General features: G+C 39.0%; 1 protein-coding gene across 1 annotated transcript in view; it reads left to right on the plus strand.

Moving 5' to 3' along the window:
• Nucleotides 1-241: 241 nt before the first annotated feature.
• Nucleotides 242-27,395, plus strand: part of RNF169 (ring finger protein 169) — a 97,035-nt gene continuing 69,881 nt past the window's right edge. Inside the window, exon 1 of the mRNA XM_004482657.4 lies at nt 242-731. Within this exon, the coding sequence (XP_004482714.2) occupies nt 245-731 (487 nt within the window). The 5' untranslated portion in view covers nt 242-244. The remainder of the gene's footprint in view (nt 732-27,395) is intronic.

Genomic DNA, 27,395 nt, shown 5'->3' on the forward strand with positions numbered 1-27,395 from the left:
TTATCTTCTCCTTACGGTCCAGAAGAAGAAACTGCAAAAACTCTGGAGGGTGAGAGGAAGGAAGGACAACTAATATATATTAATCGGGCTTCACCTCCCGCCAACCAGGTCGGAGAAAAAGATTCCTAGGGCTCTTTGGGGCCACGCCCCCTCATGAATATGTAGAGAGCGCTGCCAGCCGCGCACTGCCCCGCCCTCTACTCTTCTCCCTCGCAACGGACTCTCCCTTCAAACGGGAAACAAGATGGCGGCGGCAGGTCCGAGTACTCGGGCCTCTTCCGCCGCGGCAGCGGCGGCTCTGAGTCGGCGGGGCCGTCGGGGCCGCTGTGACGAGATGGCGGCAGCAAAGACTGGGGCCCCGGGCCCGGCCTCCGGCCCTGCGCTGTTGGTGTTGCCGCCGCCGCCAGCACCGCGGCCGGCGGAGTCGGGCTGCGCCGGGTGCCTGGAGACCCCGGGGGAAGCGGCGGCCCTGCCGTGCGGCCACTCGTTGTGCCGACGCTGCGCCCAACGCGCCGCCGACGCGGCGGGCCCGGGGTGCGCGCGCTGCCGCGCGAGCGGCCCGGGGTGGGCCCGCCGTCGAGCCCGCGACGACGGCCAGGCCGACGCGGAGGTGCCGGGCGAGCGCGTCCGCCGGGGCCAGCCGGAGCGCTGCCGCCCGCGCCGGGACGGGGGCGCGGCTGCCGCCGGGTCGGGGCCGGAGCCGGAGCCGCGCGCCGCGCCCGCCGAGCCAGGTGGAGCCTCCCCTCTCCCCTCGGGATCCGAACGAGGCCGAGCGCGCCCCGGCTCGGCCTGCTGAGGGGGTGGAGCGTCCCAGGCCCTGCTGGATCGGGCGTGCAGAGTTCTCGCGCGCTGGGAGCTCGGGCTCTGCCCGGGCAGTGTCTGCTTTTGAATTTTGTATTTCAGAATGAAGTACGGGCACGTTGGCTTTAGAGGGTTGGGGATTCCGCGCTTTACGTAAGTCAGAAGTTTGGAGTGAGCCATAGAGTCTTGGGATGTGTTAGGGGCAGTTGGGAATGAGCGGGCAGAGGGAGAGTACTAAACTTTGCGGGAAACCTGGAGGATCTGAGAAGTGCTTGGTTTAGTGTCGCGTGAAGAGCGTGGGTCCGTATTGTTCGGAGAGATGTGGCTCCTGGGACTAAATGGGTCAGTGAGTAGAGGTGTGGAGTATCAGGAGTTCTTGATATAGATAGGGGATAGGTTAAATTTGAGGATGTGAAGGGAGTTTTTCAGACTTGAGAGTAGAGTGGGTTGGAAGAAAGAGCTCACTTGTGCAGTTGTTTACAGAAAATCTTGAAAAATGCATGCTTAGCACAGTCTGACACACGTAAGGAAGCAATGAATTACAGCAGTATATGTAAAAATATATTAAAATGACTAGTAATAAAGCTCCAAACCAATATAGCTGGATGGGGTTTTAAAGTTTTGGAAACGAAGATTGGTTGGCTGAGGCAGCTGATATCTCCACTGGCAGTGTGAGTTTCTTGCTATCGTAATGGCAGTTTGTTGCAGGAGCCTTCATCTTTCCCCTTTCTTACTGCCAGGAGCCTGCCACTATGGGGCTCGTAGGTCAGTGCTGAGCTTTGAGGTAAAAAGTACCCTGTTTAAAAGCAAAACTTAACTTAGGACTCTTTTGGGATACACACATTCAACACAGCATCTACAGATCTGTTTGATAAACTCTTTTGGGATACACACATTCAACACAGCATCTACAGATCTGTTTGATAAAAAGTGCTTACCCAGGAGGAGATGTTCAGAAACAAATCGGGAAAGGCCAGATATTTGCACCTTTTATGTTGCGAAGTCTGCCATTTGTTATTTTCATCTCGGAAAGGGAGACATTGCTTATGTATCCAAGTGCAGACTCTGTCTAGGATACTTTTTTTTTTTTTTTTTTTTAAATTTCTAGGGTTGGGGGAGACTGCAACTTACTTTCTGTGTGCCTTTTTATCCCTTTTAATCTTCACAGCATCCTTGTGAGACTTGTCCTTTTATTTCCATTTTACAGATGAACCTTAGGTCCAGAAAGTTTAAGTAACTTGCCTAAGGACTTAAATCTAGTTCCATCTGATACCCGCTCACTTCAGGGAAAAAGGCCTTCCCAAACTTTGTCTCCGTTGTGAATGCTGTGTGGTGATCTCATATGCTATTTAATTTGCTTCAAATTCTGAAGGTTTAGGACCAAATGTTTCTCTGGTCTCCTTAATAGTACTATTGATTGTGTGGTTAAATAGGATAGAAATTTTTATTTTTATTTCCTGAGCTTGGGATTTCTTATGAGATAGTTTGAAATTTGAACTGTGAGAGGGAGTATGACTTTCTGATTTGTGCAAACTTTTCCTCAAGGAAACTTTTGTCATAGATGGAGTATATCAGTGATTAAGGAAAATTATCTGAAGTGAGATTCTAAATTAGGAGACTTAGTATCCACCAGTTACTTTATATGAGGATCATAATGAAAAATATTTTTCCTTAATTGTTCTTCCTGTTGGATCACTGAGTATATATACAATTACATACTTATTTTAAAAAAACATGATGGAGGAATATTGCTGAACTTGGGAATTATCTTCTAGTCAAAGTTTTGTTTTTAACTGGGGGTCTCTGGATCCCTCTAACTTCCATAAACCTCTTGAAGTTATATACAATATTTCTTAAATTCAAATTTTAGTAGGCAAATTCACACGATTCAAACTAAAATATAAAAAAGTATACACTCTATCCATTTCCCCCTCCCACCAGAGATTCTTGTTTATTCTTCCAGTTTCTTTATGCATATACATGAAAATTCAAATGCACTTTATTTTTTGCGCTTTTTTTAACCAAAAGGTTGCATATTATACATACTGATCTGTAACTAGCTTTTTTCATTAAACAAGATATGATGGAAATCTTTCCGTATCAGTTCATAGAAAGTTTCTTCATTCTTCTTAACAGTTGCATGTAATTTCATTAAATGAATATAATATAATTTACCCAACCATCTTTTGGTAGACGTTTGGGTTGTTTCTATTCTTTTGCTCTTAGAAATAATTGTAAATTTGTTACATAAATGTGTATGTGCAGTTTTACAGAGAGAAGGTCCTTTGTAGCTTTCACCAGATTCTCAAAGTGCAAAAAAAAAAAAAAAAAAAAAAAGGGGGGGTGTTAAGACCATTTTTCGAATCCAGTTCCCTCATTCTACAGAAGAGAAAACTGAAGCCCCAAACAGAGAAGAAAGATACCAGCTTAAGGTCATAGTGAGTTAGTGACATAAGGGTTGAAAAGGTAACCTATAAATAAGGGTGAAACAAAGATAGCCTCAATCACAGTGAAATGCTCTGTTATAGGGAAAACTAAAAATACCGGTTTAATAAATATTTATGTTGTGCTTTTATAAGTGGGAAAAGAGAACAGAATTAGCAATTTTAGGAATATTTAGAAGTATATTACTTAGCAATATTCTTTTGGCATAGTTAAGTCAATTGATAAAAGAGGTCAGGCCTGCTTTTTAATACTGGAAAATTTTTGTAGTAAATACACTGTATTTAAGTGAAACTCTGCAATTTAAAATTTTGTCGAAGTACCACCCACGTGTCTTTTGGATTTGGATTGTTTGTAAAATAAAATGCAACAGTTTGACCTTGTTGAAAAAATATTTGTCCAGGAGACATTTGCGTGTGTGTGCGCGCACGCTTGCCAGCTTCTTCGCAGTCTTTAGGGTTCAGAACCTAAGTGACCCTTGCTTATTTTCTTTTGTGTGTAATTTCTTACTGCTTTTGGATATATTATCAGTTCTTGTTGATTTGTGAAACCCTGCGTGTGAAGGCCTAGTCAGTGATTGTATCAAGATGACCAGAGGCTTCAACTTCACGTTTTCTGAAAATCTAGAGCTCATTGTTTATGTTCAGGTATTAAGGATTTGGACCATCCTGAGCAATATTTAGCAAGTAGGTAATGAGTGCCTACTCTGTGTCAGGTGCTGTTCTAGGTGCTTGGGAGACATCTGTAAAGAAAATATTCAAAGATCCCTGCCTCATGGAACTTATATTCTAAATTGAGAGAGTCCTGGTCTTTTGATCTAAAAACAAAAATAGGGCAGAGGATATGGCTCAAGTGGTTGAGTGTCTGCTTCCCACTGGGACAATAAGCAAACGAAAAAAAAATTCCACAACTTAGGGGAGCTGATGTGGCTCAGTGGTTGAGCATCAGCTTCTCACATATGAGGCCCTGGGTTCAATCCCTGGCTCTCGTACCTCAAAACAAAAGACAAAACATAGGCATACATAAGTAGGTTTAGAACTATATACAACGATAACCCTTAAGCATCATGGGTAATGATTAATAAATTTTAAGAATTCATAGTTTAGTCTTTTGAGTTGAATTTAGAGCTGATCATTCTAAATTATAGTGTTTTTGAGCTTGAAAACAAGACCTTTTTACAACAGCTCTTTTTCTTCTACAATAGGTAATGATTGAAGAGAGAAACTAGACAAAATCTGATGAATCTTTTAAATTGGCAATTTAATTTTTTTCTGTGTAGTGTTAGAAGTGTATTTCAAAAATTGAACAGATAAAAAAAAGTGAACCTCCCTGTTCACTTTGCGTAAACATTTATACATATAACAAACTTCCCCTTTCTGTGAAAATAAAGTACTTCTGGTTTATTACTCAGTTGGCAATGCTTACTATCTGTGCAGACTAAACTGTATGTAAGACTAATGAATAATGAAATCATGTGATTGTAGTTTAAAAAGACAGGAATTTCCCTGGCTTGTTTAAAAAAAAATTATTCAACCCTTTATCCTTAATGACACATATTCCAGAATTTGAGAGTGTCCTTCTTTGTAATACTAATGCAGGAAACATTAGTGCTTATGTATTTTGTAAAGGTCATGATGAGATTACCTCATCATGTATTCTACCATCTAAACAATCATTACCATTGGAGCAGTAGTGCCAGTCTAAGAATTCAAAGTTGAACAGCAGTAACTTAGGATTCATTCACATTTGTAAGCTTATTTATTTTTGCTCATTCATATTTCCATTCCCTGTGTAGCTAGTTAATCTAGAAAAGTTGCCTATCTTGCCATCATTTATATTTGAGCTTGCTTGAGTGTAGGATGTAGGACAGGCTTGTCAAATTTCATTCCACTAGTTCAGTGAGCATTTTGGGGGCACACAGTGTACAAGATGATATAATAAAAAAGATGAGTAAAGCATGGTCCCTTTTATTTAAAACTCCACAGTTTGATTGGGGGAACACATGCCTAATCCAATAACAGTACGAAGTTCTAAGGGAGGTAAATTTATAATGTCAACCAAAGTATAGGAATGGGATAACTGACAGTCTTGAAGAATTTGGAGGAAAGCATTTGAACTATATGTTGAAGAATGAGTAGGGGTTTCCCAGGTGAAAGAGGAGGGAATGGCCATTCTGGGCAGAAGGACCTGCGTGTACAAAGGCATGGAGGCATTGGTTTATTCCGGGTCCGGCAAAAAGTTAAATATAGGTGAAATGTGGGACTGAGTGGGGAAGGAATAAGAGAAGCTGCAGAGGTCAGATCATGAAGGGCATTCTGTGTCATGCGAAAAGAATTTGGCACTTGAGACTTGGTCTGTAGACAGCATGGGGCCCTTAAAGATTTTTAAGTAGTGGAATGATGTAGTCATATTGTGCTTTAGAAAGATAATATTTGCTGGTGTTTGAAGGAAAGCTGTGAGGAGAAATTGGAGGCCGAGAGTACAGTTAGGGGTCTATTTTAGTAGTTCAGGCAAGGGATGAAGAGGGGCTAAACTAAAGTTGTGGCTGTGGGGATGTTTCCTTTAGTTATTCATTAATTTAGTAACCATTTGAGGGCCTTTTGGGTGCTTGGCTCTGGAGATACAAATATAAATAAAGCACGATTCTGTCCTTTAAGTCAAATTGTAATTGGGAAGATTGGTATGTAAATATATAATTGAAATATGAATATATATATATATGCAAGAATAATTGTAATGTAAAATATAATTGTAGATGACAGTCTGGTATGGCACAGGATCTGGTGTATGTCTACTTGGATTCAAATTCCAGCTCAGTCATTAATGGCTGTGTGTCATTGGACACATTGTTTAACCTCTTTCTACCTTATTTCCTTATCTGGAAAATGGGAATATAAGAATACCAAAATCATAATATCATTGTGCAGATTAAATGAGTTATTACAATGCTTTGCATATAAAGGACTAAGTAAATGTTAGCTGTTTTCACAAAGAAGAGAATCCAGTTAGGATGGGTCAGGAAAGGCTTCAATGAAAGATATTTGATCTTGAGTATTCAGTATAGATGTGGGCAGAATGAAGGTGAGAGAGTAAAGTTAATACATTTAAAGGCACAGAGACATGAAACAACAAGGAGAGTTCTAGGGATTGTAATAGGAGTGGGTAAAGCATAGGGCACACATGTGAGAGTGATAGGACGTGAAATTGTAGACACAATAGTTCCTGGCTAATAGGGGACTTTGAATGTGGTGCTAAGGAATAAGGAGTCTTTGCAGAGTTTTAAAGAGAAGTTCATTTTTGCATTTTAGAGAGAGCACTCCTATATTCAGTTTAACAAATGAATTGGAGAGCCTTAATTCCTTTTAGCAAGGGCTAAGATAAGCTGAAAACTCCTCTGCTACAAATGCTAGAAAAGTTGGATAATACAGAAAACAATTCTTTTATATACATTCCTAAGTTTTCAGGAAATACAGGAAAGTGTCTAGGTTTCAGAAACAAAAGTGGAACTTAAAACACAAACTGTAAACCCTTGGCATGATGCTGCATTGTTCTGGAGCAGGGTTTAAGGGTGGAACAAGGGTTTATTTCTGATTTTCTATTCCTAGGGGATTGAGTTTTAACTATGTGGGAAAAGGAACCAGAATTAAAACTTATGCCTAAAGCTGAGGTGTTTGATTTGCAACATCCTCAGGGAACGGGTGTGCTAAAGATCTTCTCAGTGACACAAGGAGATGACAGGAAATCTTGTCTTGCTTTGCCTGGACTCTGTGCAAAGGGGAGAAGGAGGAAAAAAGTTTCCCTGAGAAACTGAAGTAACAAAACTATGCCTTCCTCTTATTCGGGATCTGAGTTTCTATTATATGGTTCAGATGTCCCCCAAGCTAAGAAATTAATATAAAAACTGACTCCAGGTAATACCTCGGTCACCTACAGAAAGGAAAAACCAGACTCTGAGGGGTCCTTCCATACCTTGGGCCACAAGGGATTCTTAAAAAAGAAAGAAGGTCAAGTTAGGATGAATTTATAACTTAAAATGACAAAACAAGAGGAAACAGTTTCCTACCACAAATGAGACTGATAAGCAGGAAGATTATAAGCTCTACAAACTGGAATAGTAGAATGGCAGTCTAAAAGGTAATTTTAATTAGCATGTTTTAAGTGAGTAAAGATATTAAGTAATTAATTAAAATCCAAAGGAAAGAGCAAGATGTTATGAAACAGGCACATTTGGAAAACAATAAAACACAATGAAAAATATATTTAGTTATGTTAAAAAAGCTTAGTGGATAAGTTAAACAATACACAGGTGAAGAGAAAATTACTAAGGTTGGAGATAGAAAATTTCTGAGAATGCAAAACAGTTAAAATGAGGGAAAATATGGAAGAGAAGACAAACGTGAAGGGCAGATCAAGAAGATCCAACATCTAATAGAGAAAGATAGAGTGAGGGAAACAAACTTTGAAGAGGTGATAACCTGAGAAATTTTCAGAATTAATAAGACATGAATTCTTAGGTTTAAGAACCATGAGACCTAGCAAGAATTTAAAAATTCACAGCTAAACACACTGAAATGAAACTGCAAAACACCAAAGACCAGAAAGACAAAGAATCAGTAATCAGACTGGGAACAGACTTCTCATAATGAAAGCAGAGGCCCAAAGAAAAGTGAATATCTTTGAAGTGTTGAGAGAGATTTAAATTTCATACTCAGCTATCATTCAAGAGTGAGGAAAAAATAAAAATATTTTCAGATAAACAAAAATATAAAGAATTTACCACATTGTTTCATAAAGAACTATTATACTAAATGTGCTTCTGGAAGAAAGAAATGTAATTTAGATGAGAGAGCAGGATATAAAAAGTCATGCCAAACTAAGAAATAGGTAGATAAATTAAGCCAACAATGATCGTATAAAACAAAAATAATTAAAATTTCTTTGTGTGTGTGGGGTGCTAAAAACAAGGTGGAACTGAAATACGAGATAATGATAAGCTATTACAAGACAGGTATATGTGTAAGCTGGGATGGAAAGTTGTCAGAGTTAAAGAGTTCTAAGGTTCTATCCATATTCAGAAGGAGGGTAGAGATACTTATTTACTTTAGGCTTTGGTCAGATGCATATTAAAAATTTAAGGGTAGCCTCTAAACGAAAAGAAATAGAATGTATAACTTGATTTACTGCACATATATAGGCCCATTTACCTCCCAAATTCTTTTCAAATGAACATAGAACATTTATAAAAGTTGACCACATAATTAAGAATGAATAAAGTATCAACAGATATCAAAGATTGATATAATATAAAGCATGTGATTTGACCAAAATGCAGTAAAATTAGAAATTAATTAAAATATGACCAACTCTCCCCTTCTGTCCAGGTTTAGTAAAAACAAAACCAGAAACAAAACAAACACAAATGTGTAAATAATGTGTGGGTTGAGAACAAAACCATGGAAATTGGAAAATATTTAGAATAGAATAATAATGCAAACACTCAAAATCTGTGGAGAATGGCTAAAGTAATACCTACAGGAACATTTAACTGCCTGTACCACTGAATCTTTTTTCTTAAAGTAGCATTATTGGGATGTAATCCACATACCATACAATTCACCTATTTAAAGTATAGAATCCATTGGTTTTTAGTATATTCACAGATAGATGCAATCATCACCACAATCAATTTTAGAATATTTTCATTACCTCGAAAAGAAATTACCCTTTAGGCATTGATTTTTTTTTAAGATTGATTGATTGATTGATTGATTCCCCCCCTTGTTCCTTTTCTTTTGCTGTCTCTTCTCTGTGTCAATTAGTTGCACGTTTTTTCTGTATCTGCTTGTCTCCTTTGTGCCGCGTCATCTTGCTGTACCAGCTCTCCGTGGCACGCGGGCCAGCTTTCCGTTCACAAGGAATCCCTGGGACGTGAACCCAGGGCCTCCCATATGGTAGATGGGAGCCCAGCTGATTGAGCCACAGCTGCTTCCCTAGTCATTGAATTTTAAGATGCAGTCAGTTGTAAGATGCACTATTATTTTTCAAATCATTAAGAAAAAAGGCTGCCAATTGTTATTATTTCCTATCATTTAGAGTGTTTGCTTTATGCTTACTGAAGAGCTCTTGTAAATTTATTTAGATATTGACTTAATATATCACTCATGTATATATTAAAAAAGGAAGTAGGATAATAAATTAGGGTATTCCTGTAACTTCTTCATATTCAGAGTCTGACTCTTCTAAATCACTTTTCAGCTGAATCATAGATATTTGTGTTTTTCAACATAGTATTGGTCACTGTCACTAAGAGCATTGGTGATACAGCATTTCTTAAAAGAGTGCTCCACTGCTGTCGCTGAGGTTTTCTTTCAAACCACTGATACTCATCAAGTTTTGATGCTGGTGCTTTCTTGAGCTTACCAGAAGGTATCAAAAAAAAAAAAAAAAAAAGGATTTCCAGATGAGACTTCTACTTCTTGCTCAGATGGTCTATAAATTGTTTGTGGGTGGCATTGAGATGCTCAGGTTGTCTAATAATGCTTCCAGGGATAACTAAGCTGCTGCATTTTTTTGGAGAGCTTATTCTTCAGTTGTCTGTATTCATACATACACAAACAATGACAACCGCATCATCACTGCTATCTAGCTGGCAGTGAATGTAAGATTCCAGTTGTAAGAAGAGTCCCAGTTTCAGAGACGTTAATGTGAAAAATATATGTCTTAGAATCTACAGGGCATTTGAAAAGAAAAAAGACTGAAAATTATTAAGTTGTGTCCAACTGAAAAAGTTAGATAACAGCAGATTAAATATAAAGGAAAAAGGGAAACGGACTTGGCCCAGTGGTTAGGGCGTCCGCCTACCACATAGGAGGTCCAAGGTTCAAACCCAGGGCCTCCTGACCCGTGTGATGAGCAGCCCACGTGCAGTGCTGATGCGTGCAAGGAGTGCCATGCCACATAGGGGTGTCCCCCGCGTAGGGGAGCCCCACACACAAGGAGTGCGCCCCGTAAGGAGAGCTGCCCAGTGCAAAAAAAGTGCAGCCTGCCTAGGAATGGTGCCACACACACGGAGAGCTAGTACAGTGAGTTGACGCAACAAAACGAGACACAGATTCCGGGTGCCACTGACAAGAATACAAACGGACACTGAAGAACACACAGCAAATGGACACAGCAGACAACGGCGGGGGGGGGGGGGGGGGGTATGAGTGGAGAAAGGGAGAGAAATAAATAAAGGAAATAGAAGATAGGAAAGAATAAAGAGAAGAATGCAGAAATTAATAGACTAGAAAACAAAGAGTGAAGAGGGTTAATAAAACCAAAAGCTAATTCATTGAAAATCTTAATATAGAATCAGTATTATAGACAAACCTCTGGCAAGATTGATCAAGGTAAAAGAAAAGCAAGAAGGCAGTAATGATAGGATGAAAAAGAGGATTTAACTACAGATATGATAAAGATTTTTAAAAATCATAATTATATAGGCAATTTTATGCCCATAAATTTGAAAATTTGGATAAAATAGTTTCCTAGAAAAATACAACCTGCCATAGCTAACTCAGGAATAAATAGAAAATCTGAATAGATATATAACCAATAAAGTTGAACAAATAGTAAAATGTACCCTTTAAGCAATAGCATGTAGATGCAATGAGCAAAATCTAGAATGTGGAAACTACAGGACAATTGACCCATTTTTTACCACGAATAAATTGCATGAAGAAATAAAAAAACAATTGAGGGAAAAATTTTTAGATTAAAAGAGGCTTAAAAGACATATCAACCGATATAAGTGAATGAATTATTTGGACCCGATTTGAAAAATCTATATAAAAACATTTGACAGTGGAGAAAATCTGAATACTGGCTGGATATTTATTGACATTAAATATTGAATTTTTAGTACGACAAAAATATTTTGGTTACATATTTTAAAATAATTCTTTAAGAGATATATACAAAAATACAGGTAAAGTGATATGATATCTAGAATTTGCTTCAAAATAATTCATTCAAGGGAGGAGGGGGCAGATAATGGATAGGGGAATAGATAAAATAAGATTGGCCAAGAGTTGATTCCTGAAGCTGGGTAATGGGCTCGTATCTCTAATCTATGTTTGAAACTTTTCCTTAATAAGCAAAAAAATAAAATAAAAATCTCCTAAAGAAGCACCAGGCACAGATGGTTTTATACATTACCCAAATACTGAGGGAATGGATAATCCTTATGCAGATTATTCCAGGGAATAAAAATATGTTCCACATTCATTTGGGGAGTCTTTTAGAACTTCATGTCAAAATTACACAAGGACAGGGAAGTGGCTGTGTCTCAATCAGTTGGGCTCCCATCTACCATATGGGAGGCCTTGGGTTTGCTTCCCAGGGCCTCCTTGTGAGGGCACGCTGGCCCGTGCCTGCGGAGAGCTGACGGCCTCTGCCCATGGGGAGCTGATGGCCTGTGCCTGCAGAGAGCTGGCGCAGCAAGATAACGCAATAAAGGGAGACAAACAGACACAGAAGAATGCACAGCAAATGAACACTAAGCAGACAGCGAGTAAGCGGCAGGTGAGGGGGGATAAATAAGTCTTAAAAAAAGAAAATTATACAAGGACAGTCCAAGAGAGGAAAAATGCAGGATGGCCTCATGAACATAGATTTTAAACATTCCAAATTAAATATACTCTAAATCTAGAAATGTATAGAAAAAAAAATTACAAATAGCATTAATTCTGGGAATGGGAGGTTGGTTTTAATATTTAGAGTCTATTGTAATACACCATATTATAACAGTTTAAAGGATAGTAAAATCATATGATCATCTCAGTAGATGCTCAAAACAATTGATAAAATGTACCACTTATTTAAAAAACTAGAATACTAGTAATAGAAGTTCATTTTGAAGAACATAATTGCTAGACTTTATTCAAATATCAAGCTATTATAAAGAAAGCTATTATAATTAAAACAATGAGGTAGTTGAATAGTATTAAACAAGAGCCCAGAGACTGCCTTCATATGTATTTAAATTTGGTGGGTGATATAGGTGGTATTACAAATCAGTGGAACAAGGATGTTGTCTTGGATGGTTAGCTAACCTTGTAGAAAACTAGAAAATAGATCTTAATCTTATTCCATACACAAAAATTGATTTCAGTGGATTAAAGGGCAAACTAAAAAACTTAGAAAATACCAGGAATGTTCTATCATAATGTAGAAAAGGATTCTTTAAGCGTACTTAAAGGAGACATAAAGGAAAAGAATGATATTTGATTACATTAAAATTTAAAACTTCTGTATGATCAAAGATATGGTAAAGTAAGATAAACCACAGGCTGGTTTATCTTGAAATGACCCAAAATATATGAAGAACTACAAATCACTATGACAAACACCCCAGTAGAAAAATGGTCTGTGGATTTGAACAGGCGTTTTACAGAAAGAGGATAACAGAAAGGGCAATAAACATATGGAACAATGCTCATCCTCACTAGTAATCAGGGAAATGCTGTAATTTAATTCAATGATGAGACACTCTCAGGTGCATAATTTATAGTTAATTAATTGCAATTAATAATGGGGTAGTATATATTAGTACAGCTTCTTTGGGGAGCGGTTTGGCCATAACTAGTAAAGTTGAAGTGGTACTTTCCTGTTCATGCAGCTGTTCTATTAATAGGTGTCTGCCCTAGTAAAACTTATTAGTGTGTTTGTATATATGTGTATATATATCTGTGTATACACAATGGGTTATAAAAAAATGATGCCTATTGCAGTGATACAGTACTGGAGAAAGTAAAAACAGCTGTTCCTGATAGGAGAAGGGCTAAAGGGATAAATTACAGTTTCTAAACAGTTAAAATGAATGATTTTTTGTCAGCATGGATAAATCTCAAAAAATGTTAAGTGGAAAAGTTGTCGAAGAATGTATATATCACTTGATACCACTTATGTAAACAACAGAGAGAACAATAGGATACAGCTTATTGATAAAGTAAACATTGGCAAAGTGGGAAAAACAAAAACCAGGCATAGCAAGAAAGATAAATACCAACCAAATTTGCCCTTAACATTTGTGGGGCTCTGGGCAGTAGGAAAAACGGAGGTCTACATACCATAGGCCTAATTATTTAAATATTAGAAATTAAGCCAACAAACTGTTAAATGTATTCTGTTCTCTTACCTTGACAAATGTATTTTCATAATCATCTGGAAGGATGGGTTTGAGTTTAGAATTCTTGGACTCCTAGAGTTCTGTGCCAGTTTAAAGTCAATGCAAGGAGAGCCAGCTCCTCTTTAAACCCTTAGCCCCGACACCCTATATTGTGAAGGGACTTACGTGCATATGTGCGATCCCTTCGGCTCACTACTCCAGCTTATATTTCCAAGCACTATTCAAAACCTCTCTGGCTGCCACTTGAGCCTAGCCATGCACACATGGGCAGGAAGTAGGCTTGGGACCATTAAGGCAGGGAATTCCAGGGTTCCAGGCTGAGGGGGCTCATCCTCCAGGTGTTCGTCTCTCCTTGGCTCCACAGACTCCTCACCCTGTGGAAAGGAGTGTGGCCAGAGTGGGGGCCTCTGCAGCGCAGGACCCAGAGCACAGGCCTCTCCCGATTTGAGGGTGGGTGGTTATTTGGGGTTGGAGCAATGCTGTTATAAGCATTCATTCATTTTGCAAATATTTATGGAGCATGTATCACAAACTGTGTGTCAAGCACTCTGTACTAGGTCCTATGTGTTAGGTTTTATAGATATTTATAGAGCACCTACTATTTTAAGGCTTTGAACTAGGTGCTTAGAAAGTATGGACTTGAAGAGAACAAGAAGGTATTAAAAGAGAAACATTGAAGGAAAAATTACCTTTCATATGTAGTAGGTGTGTACCAGTCTATTTTAGAAGAGTAGATTAAAACAAGTATCAGATAACCATGATGGAAATATGAAAGCAAAGAATAGTGGTTATTGCTGATAAAGACCCAAGGCTGTAACATCTCACTTTTCTTTTTTGTTTTCCAGAGGAAATGGATAGTATTACTATAAAGACAGTTACATGCTAAAGCTGAGCTGATTTATCACAGATTGATATCTTCAGTAAGGCTAGTATTAGCTGTTTTGATATTAAGGATATTAAGGATCCTAGGCTAAGTAGGCTAAGTAGACATTCTCTTTGTTTATCAAATGATACCCATCTGTTTAACTTTTTTATGCCTATATTATCTGCCTACCCTGGGGTAGGCAAAAATGTTGGCACACAAGTTTGAATGTGAAATGATCCCTGTCTATAAAGAATGAAGACCAGTTGGGGAGACATGACCAATGTACATATATCAGATATTGAGCATTAGAAGGCTATAAAAAAAATGGATAAGAACCATCGATGGTCCTCCCTTTCTTGCCGTAAAAAGAGAGAGGAAAAAAAGATCTCACTGGCAATGCAGTTTAGTTGGAATGGAAATAGGAATAGTTTACTTTTACCACCAGGGTGTTCTACTTCCAAACTCTTTAAAACTTTTATTTTAAAGAATCCTAGAAGTTAGAGAAGTCAGCCTTCCCACCCAGGGCAGGAATCCTCTGTAGCATCCTTGAGAGTGAATGTCTAGTATCTACTTGAACTTTTTTTCTGTTCACTTGTTTTTTTCACTAAAATTTTTTTTATTCCTGTCTTCTTATGCCATTGTTCTCAGGTCTGGAGCTATGGCAGAGAACAAAACATAATTGCTACCTTCATGAACCCTGCATTTTAGTGGTGAGAGGGAGATAACATGTACAAATAAGTAAATAAGATAAATGGTATGAAAAAAATAAAACAGATGAACAGAGAAGAGTGTGTGTGTTGGGGGGAGGTGGTGACTTAAGCTAGGGCTTCCAGGAAGGGACATTTGAACTGGGACCTGAATGACAGTGAGAGGGAGCCAGATGAAGAGCTGAGGGAAGAGTGGTATAGGAAGAAAGAACAGCAAATTAAAAACCCTAAGGTGGGACAGAGCTTGATGTTTTCTAGGGAAGGAAGAAAGCCAGTGTTGTGAGGAAGAGAGTGGAAGATGAGGACAGAATAGTCAGGGACTAGATTTTTCCAGCTTCGGTGTTGTGAGTGGACAGTAGTGGAGTATGAAGGACAGTGGGGAGACCAGTTAGGGGCTAGTGGAATAGTCCTGGTAAAGGATGTTGGTGGCCTGGATTAAAGAAGTTGGTATTGGAGATGATGAGAATGATCAAATTTGGGATATAGTTTGGAGGTAAAGCGGAGTTCCTGAGGTTTGGTTGTGGGATGTGAGGGAAAAGGAGGAATCCAGGATCATTCTTATATTTAATGCATCTTATATTTAAAGGACTTACTTAGACATCCAAGTGAAGATGTTGAATAGGTGGTTAATTAAGCGTCTAAAGCACAATGGAGATATGCAGGCTGGGCACACAGGTTGGGAACTATCTGCACATGGAAAACAATATATTATATGGACTATACATGATAGCCTAACCATTCCTTCAATATTGGACATTTAGGTTATTCTTGGGTTTTGTTTTGCAATGATAATACTGAAATGTAAATTTTCTATATTCCAGATGATTTTCTTAGAGTCCCTGAAAATTTAATTATTATGTCAAAAGTTCTTTGTATGTGAACTGTAACTTTTTTTAAAAGATTCATTATTTTTATTTATTTCTCTACCTTCCCCCGTTGTCTGCTTTCTGTGTCCATTCACTGTGTGTTCTTCTGTGTCCGCTTGTATTCTTGTCAGCGGCACCGGGAATCTGTGTCTCTTTTTGTTGTGTCATCTTGCGTCAGCTCTCCATGTGTGCGGTGCCACTCCTGGGCAGGCTGCATTTTTTTCGTGTGGGGTGGCTTTCCTTACGGGGCACATTCCTTGTGCCTGGGCCTCCCCTATGCAGGGGACACCTCTGCGTGGCAGGGCACTCCTTGAGCGCATCAGCAGTGTGCGTGGACCAGCTCACTACATGGATCAGGAGGCCCTGGGTTTGAATTCTGGACCTCCCATGTGGTAGGCGGATGCTCTATGAGTTGAGCCAAATACACTTCCCAGTGAGCTGTAGCATTTTGATTGTACTTTGTTGATTTTAACTCTTTCTCTGCTTACTTCCTCTTCTTCCCAGGTAAATGCTCCTTATGTTGCCTAATTTAAATTGTTACTTGAGCTAATGGATAAATAAGCAGGTGCATGAGTTTAAAAACACTTTGTACTTGGCTTTCATCTGCACTCTTGGAGAGTCAGAAGAAGTAAACCAAAAAATATTGGATGAGATAGAGACCACTTTAGTTTTGTTTTAGAACACATTTTCAGTCCACTCCCCATGTTTCCACCTCCCTACTTCTAAAGGTCTTCTTAATTTAACATTAAAATTACTCCTTTAGCATATTCCATTTGACATGGGTTGCTCAGGGGTTTGGTAGGTAGTGTAAGCAGGTAATCTTGGAATTAATGTGACTAATGGCCTCTTGTTTCCTGTATATCTCTGCAAGTGCTTTATATTGTACAAGATACACTTTAAGTCATTGTCTTCCTTTGCTTGTGTGCACCTCCACCTTTTGCTGCTTTGTATAACACTTAGGTATGTGGTTTTACAACTCTGTCATGTGCTTACTCATGATTTTTTTCTTGTTTTTTTGTTTTTTCCCCTTGTTAGATTGTAAATTTCTTGAGGATATGGACTACATATGTCCCATTTTAAAAATTATATCCCTTGCTTTACTCTCTCAAAGGAATGTTTTCTACTTTTGTTTTCTTTGTTACTGCTCATTCCCTCTTTAACCTTTTAATCTCTGGTGACCATTTCTATCATTCAAATGATCTATTAATAAGGACTTACTTTTAGCCAAATCAATTTGATTTCTCTGCTGTAGTTGATAAACAGTATTGCTTTTGTGTGTGTGTTTTAAACTCTTTTTACTGTGTTGCCTCTTTCTTTTCCATTATCTTCTTTCCTGGTTCCTTACTTGACTTCAAAGTCCCTTAAGTTCTGTGCGTAGTCCTCTTTTTAGTCTCTTTGATTATTTCACTGGAGGCCTCATCTAAGCATATCTATCTACTCTTACTAGCTTTTGGTAACATTTCTAAGTGAATCTGTCAATATATGTGGTCCTGTCCCTCTTCCCTTAGTTCCATTGCTGTATTTAACTACCCGTAAGACATCTCTGCTCTGATGTCCTTTCTCACCAGTACTTCAGTATGGATGAGGCCCAAGTAGGATAGCTTCGTAAGCTTCTTCATTTCTGTCCTAACTACAACCATTTTAGTCCCTTTAGAGAAAGAGACTACCTCATCCTCTCAGTTTTTTCATAAATCTATTAGACCTATTTCTTCCTTCATACTTTCATTCTTATTACCTGAATGAAATAGGTAAAGTACTCATTCCAATTAACTGATTCTGGCCCTCCCCTGGACTCCATTCCATCTTTATTATAAATATAGATTAATTATAATTTTTAGATTAATCTTAGAAAAAGATCTGTTTCATATCACTTCTTCCATACCTTTTAGGCCCAGAAATATATATGTACTTCTTTTGCCTCTAGAATTAGCTTTGGGCTCCAGTATTTAGGTCCTCTTGTCAACTGGTCCCTTCTCATCTATCCATCATTATCTCCCACTCCTCTCTACCCTACCCTGGCTCCATCAGACACAACGTACACACTTTGCCTCTGCTCATATAGTTTCTGCCATCAGGAATGACTTTCTTTTCTTTGCTAGTACTTTTCCTTTATGCCTAATATAATTCATGTCCTCCAAGAGGCCTTCCCCTTAATACTTCAGCCCTCCTCAGATTTACTTCAGCATGTACATTTGCATTATAATGTGTTTCATCTCATACTTTAAAAAATGTGTTTGCCTGATTTTCGGTTTATAGTTTCATCATTGAAATCTTGTCTTCTCCACTGCTTATGAAGTATGTAGACATTGCTTCTGGCTATGACAGAGTAGCAGACTGAAACTGGCTGAGAATAACTAGAAAAGCCTGATTTAAAAAAATCTATATGAAGGCATTGGTAAGTTGCCAGGATAGCCAGGACTTGAAACATTTGTGGATTCTTGGCAAAGGGACAGGGCAGCTATTATGAGGCAGAAAGTCAGCAGACCTTTCATCAATTTCATGGGACTAGGGATCCAAACATTGGAGTATTGGGCTGCCACGGCAACCAGTACTTGAGAGGCCAAGATCCCAGAGAAGGGAGGTGCAGAGAAACGAATCTCTGCGTATTTTTTTTTCCCGTGAAGCATTTGCTGATTTTTAGGCTGTACTGAGTAAAAAGCTATAGAAGCCTGGCAGAAAGCTCAAGCAGTATTTTTGGCAGTTCTTCATGTTGAGGAGAAAAAAGTTAAGGGCCTTTCAAGGAAAATAGGCTTGGTAGATTCCCTAGGCTCTTAGTTAAACTTTGGAAGACAACAAACCACTATAGAGCAAGCTTTACAAAGACTGCAAGCCAGCCTTGAATTAACTCATGTCTTGGTTGAATTGTGGGGTTATCTGCCCTCATTCTAGCTGCCTGTCAGAGAATATGGTGAATCCTGTCTTATAATATAACATCATCTAGAGCCTCTAGAGTTTCATACACAGTGAATAGCATTCTAACAAAAATTACCAGGTACACCAAGAAACCAGACCAGAAATAAAAACAGAGAATATAGAAATGGATCCACATTGTCCCAGTTAATAGAATTATTAATTATGGACTTCAAAGTAACTATGAATGATTTGTTGATGAAAATATGTGTCAGGGTGGAGAATTTCTTTAGACAATTGGAATTAATAAAGTGTATGGAAGAGTTTCCTATTTCTGCATCTCTGACCAGGCTTTGTGTGTAGATTCCTAGGTGAGCATGTGGAATAAATGATTGGATATTACATATGAACACTACATTTTGAAATATTTACTGTAATAAAGGCATGTCCTTGCCCTCAAGGAACATGCTAGAAGGGAAGGCAGACAACACATTGATAATTAGATTATAGTGTAGATGTGAAGTGACAGAGATATGGACTAAATATTGTTAAGAAAGCTAATGTGAGGCCCCTAAGAAGCATAGTTGTGAGGCAATTATTGACGGTACCTGGATGGAGTATTTTGTAATAAATTAGATTTTTGTTTGGGGGAATATAGTAAATGTAATAATTTGTCTGACAGTAGGCAGTTTGACAAAGATGTACAGCGGTGTGAACTCTCTCACTCTACTGATGGTGATTTAAATTGGTACAGCTATTCTAGAGAGAAATTTGGCACTACTAACTGAAATTGAAGACGCACATATCCTTTAGCTGAGCACTTCCACTCTTAGTTTATACCCTAGAAACTCTCATAAGTGGGCACAAAGAGAAATGTACAAGAATGTTTACAGCAACATTGTGTTTATTAGTTAAAGATTGGAAACAACCTATAGGTTGAATAGATAAATTGTAGCATATTCATACAATGCAGTAGCATTCGGTAGTAAAAGTGATTGTGCTATATCTGCCTTATTAGTAGGGTTGACTTTCCAAAGCTTAGTGTTAAGGGGAAAAATGCCATTTATAAAAGTATAAAAATATGCAAAAATACTATAGATTGTTTCTAAATAAATATTTGTTTAAAAGTATGTTTTATATGCCTGAATGACTAATGTCAAACTCAGAATAGTGACTTTTATCAAAAATGTTCTATTTCTTGATTTGGGAGGTGGTAATATCTGTGTTTGGTATCTTTTTCTCTGTTCAAAATATTTTGTAATAAAAATGCAAAAAATGTGATAGATTAATATAACAATTATGAAGTAAAAAGTGCTATTCATCCCATGTTTTTAGTCTTTATTTCTAGAGTTAACTCTAGTTGTTGGATTCCTGTATATCCTTCTATAAATTTTCCTTATAAGTAGAGTTATATTTGCCTGTAGCCTTTTAAAACACACACACATACACACACAAATGGGGTCATACCTTATACACTGGGCTTGTTTGCCATTTCCTTTTTGCTTCCCACTTAAATATATTTTAATGGTTTTCTGTATATCAACTATAAACTGTATAGTTTTCTAATTATTTAATCAGTCCCTAATAGAAGAACATTTAGGTTGTTTCCACTCTTTAGTATTATAAATGATCTGCAGTGAGCATTCTCATATATACATCTTTGTACATGTGTGATGTATCTTTAAGATAAGGGATACTTTTGCTAATTCTTAAACATTTTGAACTTTGCCAATCTGATACACATGTTCTGTTTTTCAAGTTTTTATATCTTGAAATATGAGTAAAATTGAAAATGTCTTAGTATGTATATGTCATCTGAATTAATTTTTCTATAAATTGTTCATGTCCTTTGCCCATTTTTCTGAGGGGTTGTTAGGACTTTTACTGAATAACCTGTTTTCTATATATTAAAGAATTAATAAGGCATAGTAGGTAAAGCACAGACCCTGGAGTCAGAATTACCTATGTTTAAATCACTAATAGTGGTATGGCATTGTACAAGTTTCTTAAACTCTCTGTGCCTCAATTTCCTCATCTGTACAATGCATGTACAGCATAGGGTCATTAAGAAGATCAGATGAGTTACTACATATAAAGTGCTTAGAACCGGGCCTGGCACATAGTTGGTGCTATGTAACTGCAAGCCATCAGTGGTGGTGGTGGCGGTAATTAAGGTGGAAATCAGCCTTCTATTATGGGTGTGGCAAATATTTTTTTCAAGTTTATCTTTTGTCTTTGTTTTATTTTATGCTCTGCAGAAATATAGGCTGAGTTTTAAGGATGAATTTTTTTTTTATTCTGGTACAAGGAGGGCTGTGGCGAATAAGAATGGAAGGCGAGGGCATTTCAGGCAGAGGCATAGAGGCAAAAAAAAAGAAGCATGAGTTAGCCTAGGAACTATAAGCTGTTGATGGAATCTAAAGTATGAGGAGGGGAATTAAGTGAGATGAAGCTAGAGAGGGAGGCAGAGGCCAGCCAGGTCATGTAGATGGCTTCTTGTGTCATATTGAAACATAAATGGTACAGAACTAACTATTGTGACTCTAGCAGTGGAAGAAATTTTATCATTAATGTGAAGACAGTGGCCACAGTAGTTGCTGAGGGCAGGGAGAGGGAAGAAGAGATGTGATGTGGGGACATTTTTGGGTGATTACAGAAAATTATCTAAGTTTAAAGAAAATATGTTGGTCCTCAGTTAACCATTTTATTTCTTTTATTTTTCCCATTAACCATTTTAAAGCAGATAGTAGTACAATCATATATTTGTATAGTGATAAATAAAAATTTGCTAAACATTTAACAGTATATAAGCATTTAAATTCATTATTAATTTTTTCTAGCCTGTAGTTCTGAGGTATGGTATATTACCAAGTTATTGATGAGGAATGTCAAGTCAAAGAGATTTTTTATTTTCCCAAGGACAAATAGCTATTAAGTGGAAGTATACAATTAAGATATATCTTGGGACTCTTAAGTCCAAAGTGTTTTTCTTTTGTTCTGCTGCATTGAAAAGAAATTGAACCTACAGGGGTCAAAACTCAAGCACAACCAGATACCAGGTGATGATTACCTTTAGCTTTGAGAGTTGTTAGGGTGGCATGTTCCCAATGCAGTTGATTGAGGCTCTTTGTCTAATTTCACATTGAGTGTGGATACTTTGACAATGACACTTCATTCCTGAGGGGTTTTGTGCAAATAACACAATGCCTATCTGGTATATTGTTTTGTTTGTTTGCTTTTATTACTAACCAGTCATGCTGCCCCACAGAAAATCCTTATTCAGGAAGGACCTTCAGGGGAGTATCTGTTCACATTATGCTGAATGCAACACTCAGTGTATGTCACTGGCCACAAGTGTGTGTCATTTGTAAGGCATCTTATTCTTAGAGAGTTTCTCTTCCTGTTAGACAAGGTAAGTAAGTAGTCAGAGGATAGTCAGAGGTAGTTGCGACGGTTTGCTCGGTCGGTAGAGGTGGGGTCTGGCTGCGGACGAGGGGTCGGTCCAGCTCTGGACGAGGGGTCGGTCCGGCAGCAGACGAGGGATCGGTCTCACAGGGGTTGCGCGGTTCGGCTGACGGGGTTGCCCGGCGAAGCCGGCGACGAAGGGGTCGCCTGGCGAAGCAGGCGACGAACTGGGGACAAGGGAGGCCAGGCCCTTGTCAGGGGCTCTCAGGACTGGAGGGCGCACGGCAGAAAAACTACCGCGGAGACGAGGTAAACACGCAGGTCCACTTTATTGAGGGAGAGGCAACAGTTTTATAGGGGCTGGGGAAGGCTGATTGGTCAAAGCCACGCCCTGTTCTGATTGGTTGCCGGCGAAAGGTCAGTGGGCGGTACTGGACGGGGGAGGGGTGGTGGTTAGGGATTGGCTGGCGCTGTTGCTGGGGGAAGGGGCAGGGTTTAGGGATTGGTGGCTGCTGTTGCTGGGGTGGAGGGCAGACTTGAGTTTCCCGCCCACGCCTGGCTGTTGCTGCTGTCGGGGGAAGGGAAAAGGGCGCTCTGGATTTTTCCGCCCACACCTGGCTGTTGCTGCTGTCGGGGGAGGGGAAAAGGGCAGACTGGAATTTTCCACCCTGCGCCTGCGCAGGGAGAAAGAAGAGGAAGGGTGCTGCCCCACAGGCATCGTGTGGCGCCATCCGGGAGGAGGGGCGGCCGCGGAAGCATGGCTGCCGAGAAGGGGAGACCCGAGGGCACTCTGCGCCCATGCCGAGCTTCCTTCAGGGGTGGTGGTGAGTCCGACCAGCCACCCTATTATGGGGGCAGCGGTTTGGCCTGCCGCGGCCGCTCGCCCGCCGGGCCAGCAAACCACTCTTCAGCCCGAGGGGTGACCGCAGGTAGTCATCAAGAAAGTACTTCAACTGTTGGATTCATTTACAGATGCCAGGGTAGTCGCATTTCAGTGCCACCTAAAGCAGGGGTTCTTAATAAGGGGGCCATGAACTTGAACTGAAATTCAAAAAAACCTTATTCTTGGGAGGACATGTTGGTGCAGGTGTGATATATTTATTAAATAATACAGTGTAGTGTGGACTTAGGAAGGGGTCTTTGTGGTTTTAAAACCTGACCGGCAAAGGAGCCTGTGGAACAAAAAAGGTTAAGAACTCCTGATCTAAAGCCGTCTCCAGCATTTCTTTTTTGTGAGGTGAAGGAAGGATGAGTGGCTGTTTCTGTGCCTATTAAAAGCTGGCAGATACCCAGGTCAGCTAAACGGGAAGTGAGGATTGTCAACCACCACACCAGGGAATCAAGGGTGCCTACAACTGCAAGCAGGAGAATCCCATCCATCAGCCATGTGCGATCTAAGTCACCTCTCGATTTAGAGGTGCAGTGGGCATCACCATCCTAGGGTCCACGGGATAGAGGAATAAAATATGGATTAAAGTGGGCTTTCTGGTATTCTACTAAAAAACGATTGTGACTCTAGCAATGGAAGAAATTTTATCATTGATGTGGAGACGGTAGCCATGGTTGCTGAGGACAGGGAGAGGGAAGAAGAGATGTGATGTGGGGACATTTTCAGGACTTGAAGTTGTCCTAAATGATATTGCAGGGACAGATGCTGGACATTATAGATCCTGCCATAACCCACTGAATGGACTGGGGAGTGTAAAATACAATGTAAACTATAATCCATGCAGTACAGCAGTGCTCCAAAAAGTATTCACCAAACTCAGTGAATGTGCCACAATGATGAAAGAGGTTGTTGATGTGGGAGGAGTGGGGGATGGGGTGCGGGGTGGGGTAGTATTGGAACCTCTTACATTTTTTAATGTAACATTTTTTGTGATCTATGTATCTTGAAAAAAAAAGACAATAAAAAATGCACTAAAAAAAAAAGCTGGCGGAGAGAATAGCGGGCTCTGACTAACTCCTAACTCATCTGGACTAAGAAGTATTTCTAAATACTCTTTATTGACAGATACTCTTTATTGACAGAACACGTATATCAGAACCTGCTTTTTGCAAGCCCATAGACTCGAAAAGAAAACAAAGGGAAATTTGATTTTTTTTTTTGCCTTTTTGGTGGGTACTCTAAAATAGGAATTGGATTAAATATTTAAGCTGGTGTTACCTTGGACCGTTTCACAACCTTTAATGCTGTTGCCTTTGGTGTTACAGCCTGGCTCTGATTTGACCCCTTTTTGCTCTGCTTTTGAGGTAGTATTCAGGCATTTCACCCAGCATTTCATCTTTTGGGATGGTGGAAGCTAACATGAGCCTAGGAAGGCAGAGGAAAGTAAAGTAAAAAGACAATTAAGAAAAAACTAAAATTCCATGTCAGCAGACAGAAATGTTTTATTTTAATGATTATTCTTTATTAAAAATTTAGGGAAACCAAAGGTTAATGATAATAACTATCTTAGTATAATCAGTAATTTTGAGTGTATATCTGTTCCCCAGGTTTGTTTTCTTTTAATTTTTTTATACTGTTTTTTTTTTCCTCCATTCAGTTGTAAGAGACATCTTTTTTTTTTTTTTTAAAGATTTATTTTTATTTATTTTAATTCCCCTCCCCTCCCCCGGTTGTCTGTTTTCTGTGTCTTTTTGCTGCGTCTTGTTTCTTTGTCCGCTTCTGTTGTCGTCAGCGGCACGGGAAGTGTGGGCGGCACCATTCCTCGGCAGGCTGCTCCCTCCTTCGCGCTGGGCGGCTCTCCTTATGGGTGCACTCCTTGCGCGTGGGGCTCCCCTACGCGGGGGACACCCCTGTGTGGCACGGCACTCCTTGTGCGCATCAGCACTGCGCATGGGCCAGCTCCACGCGGGTCAAGGAGGCCCGGGGCTTGAACCGCGGGCCTCCCATGTGGTAGACGGACGCCCTAACCACTGGGCCAAAGTCCGTTTCCCTAAGAGACATCTTGAGAGGGTTTAGTTTAAAAGGGGAAATTTTTGTGTTTCTGGTCTTTTTCTCATATAGTTCGGGTAGATTGAAATACCACATTTTACAAGGTTTCAAATAATTTTTTAAACTATGTTTTTCAGAATTTAGAGAAATCTAAATTGAGTGGGAAATGAAAGTGAAATATTAATAGAAGTATTGTTACTGAATCACTAACTTCAAAAGTTATCTAGTCTTTTGCCTTCATTTTTGAGGTAGAAACTGAGCTCTAAAGAGATTTTAGTCCACCGTGTGTGTGTGTGTGTCTCTCAGAGTATGTGTGTGTCAGGAGTTCCCCATCTCCACCCCTAGGTTCATTAGAAAGGACTCAGCATGTAGTTCTACTGATGGCTATGATTTATTCCAGTAAACAGATACAGAGCAAAATCAGCAATGGGAAAAGGCTTATGGGGCAAAGTTTGGTGGAAACTAGGTGCAAGCTTCTAGAGTCTTCCAGTGGAGTTACAGGACAGTGCTTAATCCCCCCAGCAACTAGTTGGGAAAACACATGTGAAATGTTGCCATCCAGGGAAATTAGAGACTCATGCCCAGGGTTTTTTATTGGGGGCTGATCCCTTAGGCAGCCTTTGTCTAGAACATCCCAATATTCCAGGCTCCCAGAACGAAAGAGGTGTTCATCAAAAACCGTATTGTTTTTACAGTTTAGGCACAGAGAGCCACTCATATCAGTTAGCCCGGTGGGAACCCTCCAGAAATCCAAGTTCCCAGATGCTAGACAAGGGCCAACCTTGTAAACGTGCCTCTTGAAGGACAGGCACTTAGATCTGCAATGTTAACTCTTTCTCTGTGTAACATTAGCATATAGTGTACTCTCATTAAATGTTAGCTGTTATTATTTACTAAAGGAATTCTGCATTGATCACTGTAGCACTACAAATTATAGTCTTCTGCGTTCTTATGAGGTAGGTTGGTCAGTATTTTGATACTTATCTGATAGATGAGGAGACCAAGGCAAAGAGAAACTTTGACATTTCTAAATACTCTATATTGACAGAGCAGGTATCAGAACTTGCTTTTTGCAAGCCTGTAGACTCAAAAGAAAAAAAAAATGGGCATTTTATTTATTTTTTGCCTTTTTGGTGGATACTCCTAAAATAGGAAATAGGATTAAATGTTTAAGTTAGTGTTAAATTGGACCATTTCACAGCCTTTAATGCTGAAATGTTTTGGTATTCAAAAAGTACTTAAAGCTATCTGTGTAATTGTTGAGCTTTTGGGCATGATGCCATTTAATGTAGCACAGTCCTGTTGGGGAAAAAGGACCTTGACTATTTAGCATTTTGTATTCTTAAAGCATTAAACATCACTGTGCATCATGAGTGTAAGCTATATATCAGTATTACTTTTGGTAAATGTAAATTGGTGCTCCCTTCTCCCCCAATGTTACTGTTTACTCTCAAGTAAGTCAGATTTCATTTAATATGCTGGGTGCCTGTTTGGTCTTTTATATATATATATACACACACACACACACACACACATATACATGAAATTTGAGGTTTCTTAGTAAGTATCCCAAAGTGAATTTAACTTTTCATATAATATATGTATCAAAGCAGTTGGATCATTATCTTCATTTTTAATAAATTATACTTACAAATAAATCAAACTAACCCAAAATTTTAAGAGTATATACCACCAACACCAGAGACAATTTTATAGTTAATAAATACTGTGCATTCCAAACTACTGGCTGAAATAGTTTACCAGGTGTTTTTACTTTCATTTGAGCCTCTTAATAACTTGTCATGATAGATATTATTCTGATTTTACAGAAAAGGAAATTGAAACTGACTTATTCAAAGCTCTGAAGCTTCTTTGTTGGGGGATCAGGCTTTTAATTTTTTATATTATTTACACCATATAATAAAGATGTTAAGCCCTTGGGACATTTTGTACTAAATTAAATGTCAGCAAGAATCATCTTAGAGAAAGCAAATTCTCCAACAGTAAGTAAAAATTACAGCATTTTCTACCAGGCTATCACTAAAATATTTTGGGTTTCTTGTGTTTTATAGTAGATTGTTTATAGGCCTGTCCCAAAATAAAAATAAAGATTTGGAATTTTTAAAAGTAAATATAAGGAAAAATTTTTTTCTACCAAAAGAAACTATGGTAAAATTTGTTATTTTATCTTTGCCTGAGGAAGGTCTTTCCATATAGAGAAGGCAGATATAGAGAAGGCAGAAGCCATAAAAGAAAAGTTTCATTACTATACTATATAGAAATAGCCACCAGAGAAATAGCCACCAGAAGTAAAGTCAAGAGAAATGATAAACCAGAAAAAGTGTTGCTA

The sequence above is a fragment of the Dasypus novemcinctus genome, chromosome 10 (assembly GCF_030445035.2).
Source record: "Dasypus novemcinctus isolate mDasNov1 chromosome 10, mDasNov1.1.hap2, whole genome shotgun sequence".
NCBI classification, from domain to species: domain Eukaryota; kingdom Metazoa; phylum Chordata; class Mammalia; order Cingulata; family Dasypodidae; genus Dasypus; species Dasypus novemcinctus.